This window comes from Sus scrofa, chromosome 1 (assembly GCF_054392235.1).
Source record: "Sus scrofa isolate SSC_HxYL_T2T_F1_AM1 chromosome 1, Sscrofa_HxYL_maternal_Yorkshire_Landrace_v2.0, whole genome shotgun sequence".
NCBI classification, from domain to species: Eukaryota; Metazoa; Chordata; class Mammalia; order Artiodactyla; family Suidae; genus Sus; species Sus scrofa.
In genome coordinates this window covers 114,062,407-114,081,468 of record NC_139383.1, presented here as the reverse complement: position 1 = coordinate 114,081,468, position 19,062 = coordinate 114,062,407, and the positions used below count along the sequence as shown (strand labels likewise).

Below are 19,062 nucleotides of genomic sequence, written 5' to 3'. Positions count from 1 at the left end.
GTGGCTTCTTAGAAAAAGCCTAAGTCACATCTGTACCTGATTGAAACCTGACCTTACTGTAATTTATACTGGAGTCACTTGCCTAAACGTTGTCTCCTTGATGTCTCTGTTATTCCCTGCATGGGGTACTCTCACAGCTCCATTATAAAGTGGGTTCCCTGGTAAAGAATGGAAAGTTTCGGACGGCCACAAAGCTTTCAGAGGTGATGGCCATGGCTTAGGTGAGATTTCATGTCTGCCATTTCCAAGCCTCTATTGACATGAGGGGGAGTTTCACAGAATAGGGAAGGAACGAGCTGGAACTTTCCTTTCAGTCCCTGTATCCAGAGAGACCAAGTTGAAACTGAGAAGAGCCAGAGATGCTATTAAGAGGAGACAGGAACGGCAACGAAACATGCCCCACAACAGAAAAGGAAAGTTCAGAATTGCTGTGCACTGTGCTGTGCACAGTCTGTATTGTTAGGCCCTGGGAAATGATCTCAGGTGTCCATGTGCAGAGCCAGGAAGGAGGGGATGTACCCCAGTGAGGCCAGAGGTGAGGGCATCTGAGCAGGGAGACCTCCCAAGTCCCCATTTCAAACAAAGCAGCTCTCGCTTCCTCTGTATTCTGGAGTCTAGTTTGAGAAGAGCTATTGGAGTCTAGTGCTCTGATGTACAGCTGAACATATGAAGGCCCAGAAAGGGTGTGGGACTTTGTGTGGTTCCATCAGTAGCGCACCTATGATCATTTTCAGGTCAGAGCTCAGGTGAGAAGCCGAGTCTCACCACTCTGCCTCTCCACTTCTGGCTGAGGGAGGGGAGGGGAAAGTTACTATGTACAGAACATCCCAGGAAATGCCACAGGTACCCCAGCCTGAAGGTAGAATACAAAACACGGCCACTTTAGGGGTCCTGTTAATCCATCTTGGAAGGCCACAGTTTAGCAAGAAAGAACTTCATGAAGAAGATCGATGCTTTCACACCCGTGGCTCTGTCCAGATTCTGTCACTAGAAGTCATTGAACAAAGTATTCTATTTTTGTTTAGCATAAAAATACACACGAGTGCACACCCAGGAATGACAAGAAGGATGGATTTTTAAAGTGCTAACAGGGTTGGGGCATGAGACTTCAGTGAGATTTTTCTTGAATTACTTATTTTCCAAGTTTTCTACTTGAGTGTGTATTCTTTTCAATTTAAAAGTGATTATTATTTTAAAAGTGGTAGGTAAGACATGTTATTATAGCAGGAATCTTTACCTTGATGTTTAGTGAATCAATAAAAATATTTTTTCTTTGGAAGGCCCTACTTAGTGTTATTTTGAATGTTGAAATTTCTGGCTTAGTGGATCACTGCCAGTTAATCTTACTTCCTTGAAAAGTTTCTGAAGACTTATCCTTTCTTACAGATCATTTTTTAAAAAAAGTAACAAAGCTGTTTTGCATTGGTGAGAGAATTTTGGTTTGATAAACCAGCTTTGCCCGAAGGTGTCATAAAAGCCCCGCTTTGCACTCTTAAAGTACCTAGACCGTGTAGTGATAGTTTTCTGTCAAAGGGACATTCTCTAGGTAAAATCCAGAATCAATAAAATGTTCCCTTTTAAGAGGAAGCCTTGAAAGAATTCTGAGTCTGTATAACGTCTACATATTTTACATTTAAAATGTTTTTCTTGCTGGATACACAGGGAACTCTAGCCAATATTCTATAATCTATATGGGGAAGCAATCTAAAAAAGAATAGATGAGTGTCTGTGTATAACTGGGTCACTTTCTTATACAGCAGAAATTATCTCAACATTGTAAATCAATTATACTTCAATAAAACTGTATAAAATGAATAAATAAGTAATGTATTCCTCGCCTCACCCCCCTAATTCCTGCATGGGGCGTTTACGTGCATTTACCTTATTGTTCAAATGAAAATCAGCATTGCTGGTTTCTAAAATAATGACATGAAAATGTCACTAAGATTATTTTTTAAGGTGATACAACCTCACTGTCATTCCCATTTTCACCCCAGCAGGCACAGCCGTTTGGTCTAGAAATGGAGGACAGGCCTCATCATCTCCTAATTATGAAGGACCCTTACACTCTTTGGTAAGTCTCACCTGCTCATTTTCAGGCTGGCCATTCTCAGTCCATGTTTCTCGAGCTTACTTGTCAAGATTCTTAGTTTCACTGGTAGGAACTTTGAGTTGATGCAAACCCAGGGGTTTGGTTAGTGCCAGAGTTATTAGACTATGTTTATTCCTGGATTGTAAACCAGATAGTGCTACAATTATCTCAAATGTATAAAACCAGATCAGAGATTAAAAATCTTGGAAGGATCAGGCCCTCCCCCCATAGTTGGAAAAAGGTGGCATCAGTGATTAGACAACTCATTAATGACAGCACTGGAGTTCCTATGCTGTGGAGCTGGAACATGCTGAAAGTCTCTCTCTCTGCTTTCCAAAATAACGGGTTATAGGAGTTTTCTTCTTGACCTCTGAATCTGATGCCTACTGCCTGTTTTCCTGTTTCACTTTGATACTCAAGAAATCTAGTAATTTCATTAAGTCTCTCTAGTAGGAATAGCTGAAAATTTCCCTGGCTATAGTTAATATCATAAATACTCACATGATGATTCAGTATCTCACATGCAACTCAAGGTAGAAGGGGCTGGAAACCTGTAGGAAACAGCACTGTTCTGTGCACTGTCTGGTCTGAATGTGGACCACATGGGGAGGGTTGGAAGCAAGGAGCTGTCTTTCAGGGGTGAGTTTTCCTTGTGTTCCCCGTATTTTGAGATGGAACGTGGAAGAAGGCAGAGATCTATCTATCTGTCTAAGTTCATGTTGTCCTGTTGGCCCTTCAGGGTATCCTTTTTCCCTTTTGGCTTATGATTTAAATAAGGGAAAATCTTCAAAGGTGGGTTCCCCCTGCGTTGTGCTCTTGCTTGCTGTAGTGGATGAACTATCCACCTCCACATTTCAGCCAGTAAGGTGACCAAAGAGTGAGACAGTGTGAGCAGTATCTACCTGGCTCCATGAATCGACAGCCCACATCCAAATAAGTCATTGTTCTTTTCTGTGTTTCTCTTTATCACTGATTCTTTGGGACCCATCATTCCAAATTGGGGTTTTTCCAGCTATGGAACTGTAAAGACTAGGTTCATAGATGTCAGCTCCAGCTTCAATTCTCTCTCTCTCTCTCTTTTTTTTTTTTTCTGGCTTTTTGCCATTTCTAGGGCCACTCCCTCAGCATATGGAGGTTCCCAGGCTGGGGTCGAATCGGAGCTATAGCCACTGGCCTATGCCAGAGCCACAGCAACGTGAGATCTGAGCTACATCTGCAACCGACACCACAACTCACGGCAACACTGGATCCTTAACCCACTGAGCAAGGCCAGGGATGGAACCTGCAACCTCATCGTTCTTAGTCGGATTCGTTAACCACTGAGCCACGATGGGAACTCCAGCTTCAATTCTCTTTGAATTCTCAACACTCCAGAGGGGATTCCCAAGCAGAAACTGCTCTCCACCAGGAAGCTGAGAGCCAGAAAGGAGGAGAGGCACATGTATTATTTCTTTTCATGCTTACTCACACACTTGGAAGTATATATTATCATTCCCATTTTTATAAATGAAGATGCATAGACTCAAAGAAGTTGAGTAACTTTTCCAAGGTCATGGAAGCAACAGAGCTGGAATTTGAAGAGAAGCCCCTTAACCTCAAAGCCCACCGAAGCAGAATGCTCTGAACCATAGACTAACTGTATTAGACACACATTCTTTCTGTCAGTAGAGAATAATTAGAAATTGTTTTTCTCATGCAAGAGAGCTGGTACATCTGTTTGCACAGCCCATTGGAAGTCAGAGTGGACTGTAGCATATCTAGTACAAAGAGGCCCTAGATTTGAAGTTCGAAGACTTAGATTGTAGCCCTGCCTTTACCACTTCCTGGTAGTGTGACACTGAGTAATTGATGCACTTAATTTCTTTGAGCTGCATTTGCCTATCTCTATGGAAGGGATAATATGTCCTCCTTACTTGCTTACATATGTAGAATGAGGATCCGGTGAGATGCTATATTTTAAAGTGCACACTGGAAATATTTATTTGATGCCATTATTGATTACACTGAAAAAAATGAATTCATGTCTTCATGTCCATTTCCTTTACCAAAAACCATCATGGAGGTTTTATCTGGCTTTGGAAAACTAGGGTCCTCATGGCTAGGACAAAAAAAAAAAAAAGATCAGTTGGTTTTTCATTGTATAAAAGACTGAATTCTATACTATAGTAAGGGCTTTGATGTCAGTTCAAAGCCACCAGTGAACAGTCTTTATGATTCTTCTGTCTTGTGATCTCATACCTCTCTGGTGGACAGAATTTTTGCATTTTTTTTCTATAACCGTTTTGAGGTCCTACTCCCCTCTACACACACACACTCACAAGCTGGTGGTAACAGAAAGCAAGAAACACAAGTAAAAATTGTTAGTACTCAGTAAAAAATTATAATCTGTATGCCTTTACATCTGTCCTAGACTTCATGCTTAGAACTGTATCCTATGGCACAAAGGAAAGCAAGGGAATAACACCTTCAAGAAGATAATTTAATTGGGCACCTATACATAGGGCATCTTTCCATTGTTAATTTTTTGATATCTTTAACCAAGGCCTGCTAGAATGTTCCTTAAACTCTAATAAAGTTTATCTTTTCTGAAGTATATCTAAATTCTCTTTCAAGCTAATGCAATATAGTCTTATGTAAGTACATGTATAGCAAATGTACTTAAAATTGTCCTGGAAGAATTACTCTATGTACTTGTTCACCAAAAATCACACTATAATTAGCAGTTTTCTCCAATTTTTAAGGAAGGTCACAATTTATTTTTATTATCATTTTTAAGAAAATAAACTATCAGAAACATACATTCAGAAACCCAAAGCATGGTTTGTATCAACTCAGGTTTTACTGATGTAACCCATGCACATATTTCAAACTAAATCAGATTTTCGCATTGTTTCCTAACCAACAGCAAAGCCGAATCGAAGATCGTTTAGAAAGACTGGACGATGCTATTCACGTTCTCCGAAATCATGCAGTGGGCCCATCTACCGCCATGCCTGGTGGTCACGGGGACATGCACGGGATCATTGGACCTTCTCATAATGGAGCAATGGGTGGTCTGGCCTCAGGGTATGGAACCGGTCTTCTTTCCGCCAACAGACATTCACTCATGGTAAGCGATGAAGTTTGGGCGTGCTAGTTATTATTATAGAATTTGAATTTGAAGTGCAACTACTCCTGCCGCAGTTTTTTCTCATTGAAACAACTCTATTGAGATACAATGTTTTAACCTACAATTCACCCATTTCACTTTTACAATTTACTGTTCCTTGTGCATCCACCGAGTTATATGCCATCATCACCACAGTCAATGTTTAGAGCATTTTTGCCCCCCACAAAAAGAAAAGAAATCCCCACAGTCCTTAGCAGTCCCTCTCCACCCTCCCCTCCCAGGCAGCTACCGATCTCCTTTCTGTCCCTATAGATTTGCCTATTCTAGGTATTTCCTACAAATGGAATCATACTATTATGGCGGTATGACTGTCTTTTCTGACTGGCTTCTTTCACTTAGCATAATGTTTGCAAGGTTTATGTTTTCTCATGTATCAGAGCATCATTCATTCTTACAGCCAAAAAAGATTTCATTGTACAGATATATATTGATTGTATCCCTTCAACAGGTGATGGATGTGTGGGTTATTTCCAGGCTTTGGCTTTTATAAATAATGGTACTGTGAACATGCATATGCTAGTTTTTGTGTGGACACATTTTTTTTTGTGTGTGTGTCTTTTTTTTTGTCTTTTTGCTATTTCTTGGGCCACTCCCGTGGCATATGGAGGTTCCCAGGCTAGGGGTCGAATGGGAGCTGTAGCCACCGGCCTATGCCAGAGCCACAGCAACACGGGATCCAAGCTGCGTCTGCAGCCTACACCACAGCTCATGTCAGAGCCACGGCAACGCGGGATCCGAGCCGCGTCTGCAACCTACGCCACAGCTCACAGCAACGCCGGATCGTTAACCCACTGAGCAAGGGCAGGGATCGAACCTGCAACCTCATGGTTCCTAGTCGGATTCGTTAACCACTGCGCCACAACGGGAACTCCTGGACACATGTTTTTATTTCACTTACGTATAAACCTAAGAGATTGTTGGTGTGTTAAATTCTTCATCTTGGTGACTTGAGCTAAAGGACCCAACTTATGTTCGTGTTTTATTGCTAGCATTTTACATGTGCATAGGTTGGATTTTTTTTATTATTACTATTTTTAAAGAAGCCAAATCTGATTCTGAATACGGGAGGTAGAAATATATGATGTGTCTCTCTAAATAAATGATGTGGGACAGTGTAATTTCAGTATATCATAGTTGTGCTGCTGCCTGTTTATGAATAAGTATTTATTTGAATAATATTTAAGCAGATTTGCCCATATTACAGTTGAAATTTCAGAGGTTTTTGCCCAGTATTTTTGTTTTTTTTTTTGTTTTTTTTTTTTTCAGTTTTTTATTTTTTTTATTTTTATTTATTTTTTTTTAATTATTTTCCCACTGTACAGCAAGGGGGTCAGGTCATCCTTAGATGTATGCCCAGTATTTTTGAAAAGGAATCAGTAGTGCCTCTTTTTTTGGATGATTACAAAGATTCAGCAAATCTCCCTAACAAAATGTTAAGTGATGAAAATTAATGAGGTGACCAAATGGGTGGAGAATTTAATATCATTGGTGATTCTATATAATTCTGCTCTTTGCAAAATTCCCGTCTTATTGGCAAACACCTTAATATCCTGTATTGTATCTTATAGGCTCTCAGAGTTGCATGGGCAAATGTCTATTTTCCATTCTCACTAGAGTATCTCGTGTTTAAAGGTGGTTCTGAAAGGAGACTGCAAAACAAGGACAGGTTATTTTGAAGATTTTTAAGCTCTTTTCTTGCTCAGTAGTGTTCTTCTGCCTTCCTTTCATTTCTCTTAATAAAAGATTAAAATTGAGTATCATCCTGAGTGGTATATTATGGAAACCTGCAACCAATTTGCAACCAAAAATACTGGATTATAAATAGAAGCAATGAACTCACTTCTGAAAAGTGGAAAGATATTTTTGAATGCCAAAGCTAAACCTTTTTTTTTTTTTTCATTTTTTGCTTTTCCTAGACTCTGCCCCCCAAATTCCTCATTGAGTAAAAATTGTTTGTCTATTCATGGCAGTTGCTAAGAGTTTACAAAAGGAAAATCTAGATTTTAATTTAGCTTGGCCTCAGGTAATGTGCTAAATACACTTGGGATGCATATAATATGAGATTTTCGTTTGTATAGCTCTTTTTTTAAACTCCAGTGTTTAAACAATACTGCTTTTAATTAAGAAATCTGGCTTTATTAAAAGCCAGATCTGTGACTTATAACCATTTCTGTATATCTGCTCTCGATCAAGAGAAAAATAGTTTAATTTCTGTAGCTGAGTTCGTTTTGCATGTGTTAAACGGATGCAACATGCACCCAGGGCATTGCTTCAGAGAGCTTTTTTTTTTTTTTTTTCCATAAATATGTAAAGTTTGCTCTTAAATACCAGATGGAGGTTAAGTAGTTCTTTAAAGTAATAAACTATACATAGATGCTTTGGGGGAACTGTCTGACCTTTGAATTGCTCCCTCTTTGATTCAGAGGTGGGATTGGAGGAAGAGGCCAGAGTTACCTTCAGAGATGGGAAGTTGGACGGACCCAGGTGGAGGGGAAGAGGGGAAAATGAAACAGAGCAATTGAAAATGGGGAATAATAGGGTAATATTACACAGATAAGTCTTTGGTTTGATTTTGGAAGAGAAAAAAAATGATGAAGAAGCAAAAAAGCTGCTAGTTTTGCTGAAAAAGTTCCCACTCACTCTTCTGAAGATATTTATAATTCAGTTGAGGGTGACCACAGGCCAACCAGATCGGAGAGTCACTCCAAAGACATGGCAGGAACACCTACCGCCCTTTAGGCCAAGGGAGGTCCTGCAGTCTTTCTCCTTTTTTCTCGAAGATATTCAGGGGGCCCACCGAGGCTGAGCTCCTCAACATGAAACCCTGATGTGTGTGCACAAGGTCAGATCCTCATTTCTTGCCTTGTGCAAACTGGTATGAATTTTCAATAACAAACAGAAGAACAAAGGAAATAGTTTTTGAATTTAGTCAGTCTGAAGTTAGCCTTTGACCATTTGATACATTCCACAAGAAAAAGGAAGTTGAAGGGGAAGGGGGGGAAAAAAACAACACCTACTACCCCCCCCACCCCCCTCCCCACCCCATTCCCCTGAACAACAACAACAACAAAAAAAAATTCAAGGAGGATATTGGTAATGCCTTCCACATTTGAATTTTAATACATGAAACAGGCTGTAAAACTTTGACCAGCTGCAGTAAATAAAGCAGTGGGAGATACACACCGGAAACATCGGCCAGTGCTGGTGGGCGTTTCATTCCCAACTATACACCTTCAATTGTTCTGGAATGGACACGAGTCACAGTAACCCAACACCCTTCCTGGGCTGGTTTTCTTGTGAGCAAATCTCCTTTCTACCTCTCCTTAATAATTCCTTCTGATTAAAGAACAGATAGCTTTGAATCCTCCTGACCTCAGTCCCCTCCTCGTTTCCTCTCCCCCTGCCTTCCGACAATCAAAACAAAATGGCTTGATAACTTGGAAGACGATGGAAGCATTTCTTTTTGCAGCAGCTTGAAACCGTGGTGGGGAGAACCGTGGTTCTGCCTCAGCTCTTATGTTATCTCATTTAATTGCTAACATATTGTACTTAGCTTTTGATTCATAAAATGTTTTCCTTGGAGTTCTGAAGTAGGTCTTCAGTGAATTACTGAGTATTAGTATAATGAAAGGGATTTTTTTTCACAGCAGCATGGCTCATAACGCCAGAGCGAATGTTGATTCTTGCGGGCTTTCTAGATGATATTATTTGGCCATGCTCTTTCCTGCTCTGAAACCTTTACTGGCTTTCCATTATCTACACGATAAAGACATATTTCTTAGCCTACCTTATTAATAAGCCCATTACGTTTACCAAAAGCCTTATGCTTCGCTATTCCAATGCAAAAATTTTTCCAGCAAGACCAGCCTCTGCATATTACCAGAATATGCCCTGTACTTCTCACGAGCTACTCCTTTTGCATCCGTCTGGCTTGGCCTGCTTTACCCACTGTCCATCTCATTCCCACCCATTCTCCAAGCTCTCACTCAATGGCTGCCTCTTATAAGAAATCTTCCCTCACCACCCCCACCTGTGAGAGTCCTTTTCTTTTCTATTCTCATAGCACTATGAAGGAGACCATCGGCTAAATTTTTTTTTTGTCTTTTGTCTTTTTAGGGCTGCACCCATGGCATACGAGGTTCCCAGGCTAAGGGTTGAGTCAGAGCTGTAGCTGCCAGCCTACACCACAGCCACAGCATCGCCAGATCCAAGCCACATCTGCAACCTACACCACAGCTCATGGCAATGCCAATCCTTAAACCACTGAGCAAGGCCAGGGATCCATCCCACATCCTAATGGTTACTAGTCAGGTTTGTTAGCCACTGAGCCATGACGGGAATGCCTAAATATTTCTTTTACCCACTCAGGTATAACCATCTATCTTTTGTAGGTCTGACTTTTGCCTTACCCGCTGTGTTGTAAATTCCTTGAGTACCATGTATATTTTGTTTCCCTCCCAGTAGAGAAATTATTAGTCAAAAGGGAAGCAAGGAAACATACTGTCTGGAGTGCCTCCAAGTTGCCAGCTCCTTGGTTGGGAGCTCCATGTACCTTATCTCCTGCAGTCTTCACAAGAGCCCAACAAGGATGATAATGGTTTCCATTTAGGTGTTGGTGAGATGAGCCTTAGAAGGTTTGAGTAAGTAGTTAGTCTCAAGTCATAAAGCTAGATTTCAATTCAGGAGGCATTGACTCTAAATTCCATGCTCTATTTCACAACCATGAACAATCCTCAGAGATGATCTCTCGTTACACCTTTTAAGAACAACTTTTAGGTGGTTAAAACTGGGGATTTTCAAAACTTGACAAATGTTGGTTGATGAAAGAAGTTTCTAAGTATCTTGCAGCCAAGTTCCCAAAGCAGCTTTCTACTCAAGTATAAGGGAAAAGAACTTTCCCTCCAGTATGGTAGCTTGCTAGGCTAAATCCCACATTGTCTGAACATCTCTTCTTAAATCAACATGTCAGTGCTCAGTGGCAAGAGGTGTGAGCTCTTCTCACTAGGTTTTTGGAGTAGTAAATTTTAAATTATTACATTATTTTTCTTACCTTCACCTCCTCGTCTTCTAACAGAATCAAAGCAGAAATTTCAGAATGTGGGAGAATAAAGAAACAGCTGGATTATCACTAACCTGGTTAGAAACTCTTACCCAGATTTAATTCCCTTTTGTGCCTCAGATATCAATTCTGATATTAAATCATTCGATTTTTGGTAAATTATTGAAAGGGCAATTTTCCAAATATGTCTATTATTCGTTCGGTATTCAGATGGACAGATGAGCCCTGGAAGAAAGCCTTTCAGATGACCTCATCTCTTCTTTCAACAGAACAAGAACAAAACCCACATCAAAAATGTCCTCATGTGATTCTGTGCTTATGCCTGATTACCTGTCAGTGGAGTCAGCAATGGCAGAATCATTTAGCTGAAAGCTCCTGTACTATTACTATATGAGTGTGGTTCCCAGATCCTTTTTGCTTTGAAGCTCATTTATTCATTTCAAAAACATTTACCAAGTCATCACCAAATGCCAGGTTCTATGCTAAGATGTGGTCTCTGCTCTCAGGCGGATCAGTCTCGTAGGAAAGGATACATATTTAAAAACAAATTGCTGAGGCGTGCCATTGGCCCCATAGGAGAGTAGGGGCTCAGCTCTGATATCCAGGAGGGAAGGATCACATTGTCATTTAGGAGAGGAGTAGTGATCTAAGGATCTAGTTGCTCTAGATGAACCTCGGTGTGGGGGAGCCCTCTGCAGCTCACTACCCACACCTGTTCGGACAGCATCACCTGAGCTCCTTCCTAGCATCCTAGGTCACGATGTGACATGCATTTTAGAAAGCACTGGTATAAGCCAATCTTAGCCCAACTTCCCTCTTCTCAGTAACATTTATAGTTTGACTTTGGGTTGCGAGAATTTATCCAAAGAATAGTGATTAGGTAAAGACGCACCTTTTTATTGAACTGACACTAAACATAGATGTGCTTTTACCACTTAGGACTTCAGAGGATGAACAGCTTCAGTTGGTTCTGCTTTCATAGTTCTTAAGAGTTCCGTTGACTTCTAGATACTAAAAGCAACACAGAAGTCATTTAGCCCAGTGGTCTTACTTTACTGCTGAAGACTGAGGCCCAGAAAGGGGAAGTAACCCACGTATGGATACTCACTGGTTGATGGCCGAGCTAGGATTAGAAACCAAGCAAACCAGCAATAAGACCAGCACTCTTGGTACTAAATATGACACTGCCACAGCACACTTCCTCTCTAACCCAATACCATAGCAATTTCAAAAGTGTGGCTGGTATTACACTTATTCTGTTAACTAATGAAACCAAGAAAATGCTTTAGTTGCCCCTTGGCTCCCTGTAACATCATGTTGCTCTTTAGCTCTGCCAATCAGATTTGGCACAGAAAGAAAGAGCGAGGCTAGTGGGTAGTGATGTGATATCTTGGGTAGCATTTACTCTGTGTCGTGATGGGAGTAGCAGAACTCAGAAAAGCCTGTTTCTAGATGGACCTTTTCAGAGGAGGTCTGATCCATAGCAGTCTAGTCATTTTCAATCTCGTTTCTCTTGAGTTTTCATAGATTTTGATTCTTCGGAGCTCTGTGTATATTTGAGCACATTCTTCATTTCTAAGCAGTGATTACCATGTAATCTCAAGGACCTTAGAGGTCACCTCCATCCAAATCCCTGTACAGATTCCCTGCCAAGCAGTGACCAAGCCTTTATCAGCCTCCTTCCTCCAAGGGTGAGTAGCTCAGACTGCAAAGCCCATGCCCATCAAACACTAGAAATTCTTCCTTATGTCCAGCCCAAATTTACTTCCCTTTGAAGTTTTTATTTTTCTGCCCAGTGGAGTTACCCCTAAGTCAACTCAACAAATACTTGAGAAACTTTAAATTGTTTGAAGATAGTCTGCTCAGTATTTTTCCCCCTCTGGGCTAGACATTTGTATCTCCACATATTTATCAAAAAAAAAAAAAGCTTTGGCTTTGTAACTTTCCAGTGCATTTGTCCAAGTTTAAAAAAAATGCTCATCCCTGTACCCAGGACCTTGTGTAGAATCTCAAATTGAACAGTGTTGAAGCAATCATTAGCATAGACTAGGGTGGATGCACCACGAAACCCATTCAGTACATTCTGTCTTCATTAAAGGCTACCTGAAAACATCTCATTTGCAGTATTTCATGGCGATTTCGTCCTGCTGATAAATACTGGAATCCATCAGCCACACATCCATCAAGTTACCCTGTGCCCTTTTCCGTGTACTGGTACCAAACTCCCCGTAACACCCCCTGAGTTTCATACAGCAGTCTTCGATCTGTCTCCAGTCTCAAGGTCTCCTTGAGGCCCTCATTTAAGCACATATTCTGCCAGCTCTGTTGTTGGCAGCTTTGATGGGTGCCATTAATTCCTATGTTGAGGCCACGAATAACACTGTTGACCAGGGGAGGGCATAGAACAGAAAACCCTGAAGGTCAGTCAGTGCTAAGGACATTCTCTCCATGCTTACAACATCCCCCGCTCTTTGGGTTTGCTATTTCAGCCAGTTATAGCCACCTAGTTTTACTCTCACAGGGTTCTAACTTTCTCATTTTGTCCGTTGCATTGTTATAAGACACCATGTGTACCACCTCCCCATGACTGAGGACATGGGCTTTGTCTAGGAAGACCTGTCTTGATAGAACCAAACTTGAGTTTGAGAGGTCATTGCCACTATGTCAGAGCATTTCGAAACTACCTTTGAAATAGCCTGTTACAGAATTTCACCCAAGGTCTGAGTCATCAACATCACTGTTCTATGGCTACACTATTGGGTTTTTTTTCCTTAATGAGGATATTTTCCTGTCCCTCATGTCCCACCATCTCTCCTCATCTCCACAGCTACCACAAGTTTCTGGAACCAAATTAGCAACCTCAACTGAAAAGTTTTATCTGTATGAATATTGTACTTTATTTTAAGAAAACTTAAGGGGGGGGAAGCAGAGAGGAAAAATAACTTGAAATTCTCTTTAGTTAAAACAAATTGTGCCAGCCTTAATGAGATATTATTGACATCTAGCATATGTAATTTTAAGGTGTATAGTGTGACGACTGATAGATGTATGTATGACGAAACCACCACCACAGTAAGGTTAGTTAACACCTCTGTCCCCTTGTTCCCTCACGTAATTCTTTCTTTTTTTTTTTTTTTTTTTTTTTTGGTGTTGATAACTTCAAAGAGCCACTCTCAACAACTTTCAAGTATATAAGACAGTATTCCTTTTTTTTTTTGCTTTTTTTAGAGTTGCACCCGTGACATGTGGAATGTTCCCAAGGCTAGGGATCTAATTGGAGCTACAGCTGCCAGCCTACACCACAGCCACAGCAACACAGGATCTGAGCCACGTCTGTGACCTACACCACAGCTCATGGCAATGCCGGATCCTTGACCCACTAAGCAAGGCCAGGGATCGAACCCGCAACCTCATGATTCCTAGTCAGATTCATTTCCGCTGTGCCACCATGGGAACTCCAAGACAGTATTCTTAATGTAACCATGCTGTGCACTAGATCCCCAGAACTTGTCTTATAAGTTCATCCCCTTGGACTGACATCTCCTCATCCCCCACCCCAGCCCCCAGTCCCTGGCAACCAGAATTCTCCTCTCTCACTTCTTAGAGTTCACTTTTCTAGATTCTACATGTAACTGAGAATATTCAGTATCTGTCTCCCTCTGTCTGACTTAAAGAAGTTCTCTTGACCATGAGTTAGTTACAACAGTCATAGTAGAATCCTTGAGCCCACCATGTGTTATTTCTGCATTCACTTAAACAAGTCAAGAGGTTCGAATACAGCCATGGCAGTGAGACCGTTTACTCACCATTAACAACCCCTGAGGCAAATGGTGAGGCACCATGCATGTCCAGATCCCACTGGGTCTAAATTAGGTATATCCCCCATTTTATTCCCCTAATCTCCTTTTTACTCAAACTCAGGCCCATGACCTAGAAACGAGACAGTCAGTCTGCATTGGACTGTCAAACCCAAAGAAGCCCTTCTCTCCATACTTCTAGGACAAACCACACCTAGTTCCTTAATTTTCCCCCAAAGGATGTGTTTAGTACCCTGGTGACATGAACTTTAAATATTTAAATATATAAAAGCCAAAATGGTTGTCTCCTGACTTTTAAAATGTAAAAATGAACCTATTTACAAAAGAGGAACAGACTCAGACATAGAGAACAGACTTGTGGTTGCCAAGGGGGAGGAGAGAGGGAGTGGGATGGATGGGGAGTTTGGGGTTGGTAGATGCAAACTCTTACATTTAGAATAAGGTCCTGCCATATAGCATAGGAAACTATATCCAGTCTCTTGTGATAGAGCACAATGGAGGACAGTCTGAGAAAAGGAATGTCTGCGTATGCGTGACTAGGTCACTATGCTGTACAGCAGAAATTGACACAACACTGTAAATCGACGATAATTTTAAAAGAGAAAAAGAAATCAAGAAAACCGTGCTATTTACAATCAAATTGAAAAGAATAAAATACCTAAGAATGAATTTAACCAAAAAGGTGAAAGAACTGTGTCCTGAAACCTATGACATTGATGAAAGAAACTGAAGACAATAAAAATAAAAGGAAAGGTTTTATAAGAAACACATTTAAAATAGACTGTAGGACCTTAACGCATTTTGACTTCCTTCTTAAACAATAGAGGGGAAAACAGACACTTCCCATAGCACAGTTATACTGTATTAGGGACAAGGCCACAGTGCCAAACTGTCCATCACTTAGAAAAGACACAACCCTTGCATTTTAAGAAATAGTATTACCCTCTTTTTCTCAGGAGTTCGATTTTCTGAAGGGAGAAATCTGTATGGTACAGGTTAGAAAATACACTGATATTTATTCATCCTTCAGCATGGTCTGTGTTTCAGCTCCTTAGGGGACACATAAACGTGCAAGAAAAAGTCTCTGAGCCCACGGGCCTTTGACTCTGGGAGGGTGATAACGCAAGTCTGTACCTAACTAAGTATAATGTAGCGTGGAATGATTAAGTGACCTCAGAAGTGATTCAGAGAAGGGTGAACGTTGGCCAGCCTTAGGGGACCACTAGGAAAATGTGTCACTGAGCTCACATTCAAGCCTGCATCGGACTTGAACAGAGGCAGGCGAGGAGGGCATTACAGAATAAACAGGATCGAAAAAAAAAAAACCCAGAAAATAAAGGATCTTATGTGTGCAGATGGGAGTGAGAAAATGACCCCATGATACCGGCCCTTACGGTGTGCCAGGCAGGGCTGCGCTGGGCGGAAAGGCCCTCCTCGGAGCTCAGCAGCTCCAACAATTGGCTCGGATCTTTCACAGGAGAGTCCACAGGAAGAGTGAGTTTTCGTGTATATTTTTTACATCCAAATCAAATTAACTCATGGAATTTTCCACCCTTAGGAATTAAAGTAGCAGCTCATGAAGTAATTCAGTTATGTCATTCATACCAAAACAGAAAATGCTGGAGCAACTTGGCACCATTTAAAAGCCAAGACTCAGCCTTGGCCATTTTGTATTTTTTTTTTTTTCTTCCAAAACCTGTGGCTGTTGTGTTATTTTAACTTTTATTGTGGCTGTAAATTTTTTTTTCAAATCAAAAGTATCTTAATTGCTTAGAAAACAGAAGTGTAAAATAGATTCGAAATAAGAGGGTTTAGGCAGAGCAGCTTTAGGAAGGAAAACCTAAACAACAAAAAATGAAGCTTTAAACATCAGATTTCTGAAATGCGGGGATTTTACCTAATTGATTGGCATTTGAAGTTGTACATAATTATAGCTTCCTCTGGATACATAAATCATCTTACAACTATAAAGTTGAGTTTAACGGAAAGATCTGTCCAGTATTAGTTAAATGACATCTTTGGGGAAGCATTGTCCTGATACAATAGCCACATTCATTTTCACGCAGTTAATTGGACATATTGTCAAAAACCACGGTGTTAAGTTTCCACATTTTAATTTCACATTTTTGCCTTCTCCCTGGCTTCTGCAACAGGACCGGGTCTCGTTTGGAGCTGAAAGTGTGTGAAAGTTATTGGAGAATGGTAGTCTCTGGGTAATGTTTCTGTAAGCTGCCCCCAATTTTCCCCCCTGTAGTCTAGATGGGAAACAGCTGGTTTTTGTTTAAAAAGCTGTTTTGCGAAGTGTCTGAATCTTGAGGTGTAGAACTGAGGTCACCAGTAAAAGCAGGTGCTCAGGAACAAGTGAGAAAGACGCTGGGGCCCGGCTGGCCCTATAATCTTCTGCAGAGTCCTTCCTATTAGAGGAAAAAGTGTTGAGGTTGGCTCCTTTATTTAGGAGGCAAACAGATAAAGTAATCACGTTCGAGATGCTGTTAGAAATAGAGTATCTTTGAACGTAGCCAGCCCTTGAGTGCGTAATTAGCTCTCTCTGAAATGGCTGTTTCCCTCCCAAGGCTTCAAAAACGAAGGTCCAAGCCTTTAACTTCCTTTATGTACTTGCATTTCCTCTCTAAATACACCCACAGTAAAAAGAACTACAGTTTCAAATAAGTAGTCCCAGAGCCTGGTCCATCCTCTGAGTTTCTGGATGCGGTCTCAAAGAAGGAAAGAAGAGGGACCTGCATGGGCAAGGCCAGGCAGTTTTGCATGGCAAAGCACAAAACATGTGGAATCGCTAAAGTCCAGTGCACGTCAGATATCCACCAGACTGAAGATGAAAGGAAATGAACTCCTCCCTTGGGCGCTGGAGGTTATTAGCAGCTGTTTATCCAGTCGGGAATAGAGATTAACATTGTAATTTTTTTTTTAAAGAACTAGAAGAAAATTTGTTTGGGAAGTTGGCTCTTCGTATCGGGTCACTGTGCATTGCCAAAAAAAACTTCCTTTCTCAGAACTTATGTAGTCGAGTTGAGCAATGTTATGATTCTCTGAGAGACTCAGGATTACCAAAAAGTCCATCTCCATTAAATAGAAGAGCCAAGGACAGAGCAGTGGATGGACGTCCGCCACAGGCCCATTCCCTTGAACTCCACAGCGTGAAACTTGCTGTTTGGTCCAGTACCTGTTCTCCTCCTGCCTCTAAATGGGGGTGTTCTTCCCCAACCTCCCAGCCCCCAACTTCATCTTTGCCACTCTCAGGCATACACAAATGGATTTTGTGCATGCCTACCACTTGCAAATGCCTTTTCATGACATATTGGGGAAACGGCTTGGTGCTCTGTGAAGCTTTGCTCTTAAAAAAAAAAAGTTGGATATTGGTATTTTTTTTCCCTGATTTAATGCTACTCTTAATGTCATTTTCTTTTATTAAATCCTTTCTTTTGCTTTTGATCTTATTTATAGCAGAGCCACCGGTCATATGGAAACTATTACTGTATAGCTGGGAGATGAAAGACTTCATTGCAGTTAAATAAGAGTGAATCATTTGGGCCAATAATACACACATACAGCGAGGTTCCATTTGTATCCAAAATGCCCTATGTTGCTCACTTTGTAACAAAACCATTGAGGTTTATAAAGGGCTTTACAGAAGTCTGCTTTTTGTCCAAAATATGTCTCTGACAACGTGAAAACACGTTGATTTGCAGTCCTTAGCTGCTGCTTCGTATATGCATAATCTAAATATTGGCACTTCTTGTGAAAATAGCAACTTTCATTTAAAGTTGAGATGTTAATTAATGTTAAATGCCATTTAAGCTGATCTGTAGATAATCTATATCAAAATTCTACCCATCATTTGAAAACTACCTAAAATGACACCTTCTTCTTAAAGTAGTCCCTGGTTTCTTCATCCAGTGTGATTTCACTCATCTTTAAATCCCTTCACGACCTGTACCCCTTCATGACATTCATCTTGTTTTGCCTTGTATAGTAGTTGTTTTGATCCACCAGTAAGGTGTAAGAGACCATAAAGTAATACTCACATCTTTTGTTCATTATTTTTCCTGAAAATACCTAAATCGTGTCTTGCATATAATAGACATTCAGGGCATTTGTTGAATTAAATGAAATGTTTGTTTTTTTTTCTTTTGATAGGAACATGCTAAACCTATATTCAGCAGTACCAAAAGCGTTTAGAGTGCAGATAGTCTCCCAAGATAGATGCCATAGGTGTCATCCTTTACTGTTAAGGAAACCCCTAATTCACCTTGTGGTAGTCTGATCCCATACAAGGACCCAGCCCTCGCCCTTAGAATGCTTACACCTCAGGACAAGGATAGGCTTTCTGAATAGCAGCTAAACAAAATCATTGACACGTACGCCCTACCATATTAGACAGTGGCCGCTAGTGTGTGGCATTCAGACTGAACAGTCCAGGAGAACCCTGTCCAGGCCCAGCAAGATGATGAGAATTCTGGAGACTCAGACCTTCCAGGAGGAGTAAGAGGAAGAGAAGTGGGACTAATAAAAGTGAAGTGGTCAGTGGGTCAGTGGGGAAGGAAACCCGCCCTGGCGGACAGAAGAGGGAGGGCTTAGCTCAAGCCTCAGAGATGTGGAAGAGAAGGGCCCCAACTAGGTACCTGAAGACTGAGATGAAGGAATTTAGGAATAGGAAGGAGCCGGAATGGTTCTCTGGTGTCTGGGTGAAGGACCCAGAAGCAGAAGGCATTGATCTGAGACATAATTCACAGAAACCTGAAAAGCCATGAACTTGGATTTGCAAGGGACCAGGTGATGGGCAGAGAACATAGCATTTACAAACTGAGTGTTTCAGAAATGATGAGGAAGAAATATTTTATTAGTTTAGGCAAGCTTCTTTACACTGCCATTGCCTTTCCAAAGAGGTTATAATCAAGGAGTTCCC

At 41.0% G+C, this 19,062-nt stretch overlaps 1 protein-coding gene across 50 annotated transcripts in view; it reads left to right on the top strand.

The window, feature by feature from the left end:
* The window catches only part of TCF4 (transcription factor 4), a 365,126-nt gene that overhangs the window by 326,629 nt on the left and 19,435 nt on the right, over nucleotides 1-19,062 (top strand). For 31 of the 50 annotated variants that reach the window (XM_084966820.1, XM_084966808.1, XM_084966752.1 and 28 more), the window contains 2 exons: nucleotides 1,998-2,074; nucleotides 4,998-5,201. In XM_084966820.1, the coding sequence (XP_084822946.1) occupies nucleotides 1,998-2,074; nucleotides 4,998-5,201 (281 nt within the window). The remainder of the gene's footprint in view (nucleotides 1-1,997; nucleotides 2,075-4,997; nucleotides 5,202-19,062) is intronic. The other 19 variants (XM_084966830.1, XM_021093587.2, XM_084966755.1 and 16 more) reach the window with 1 other exon arrangement.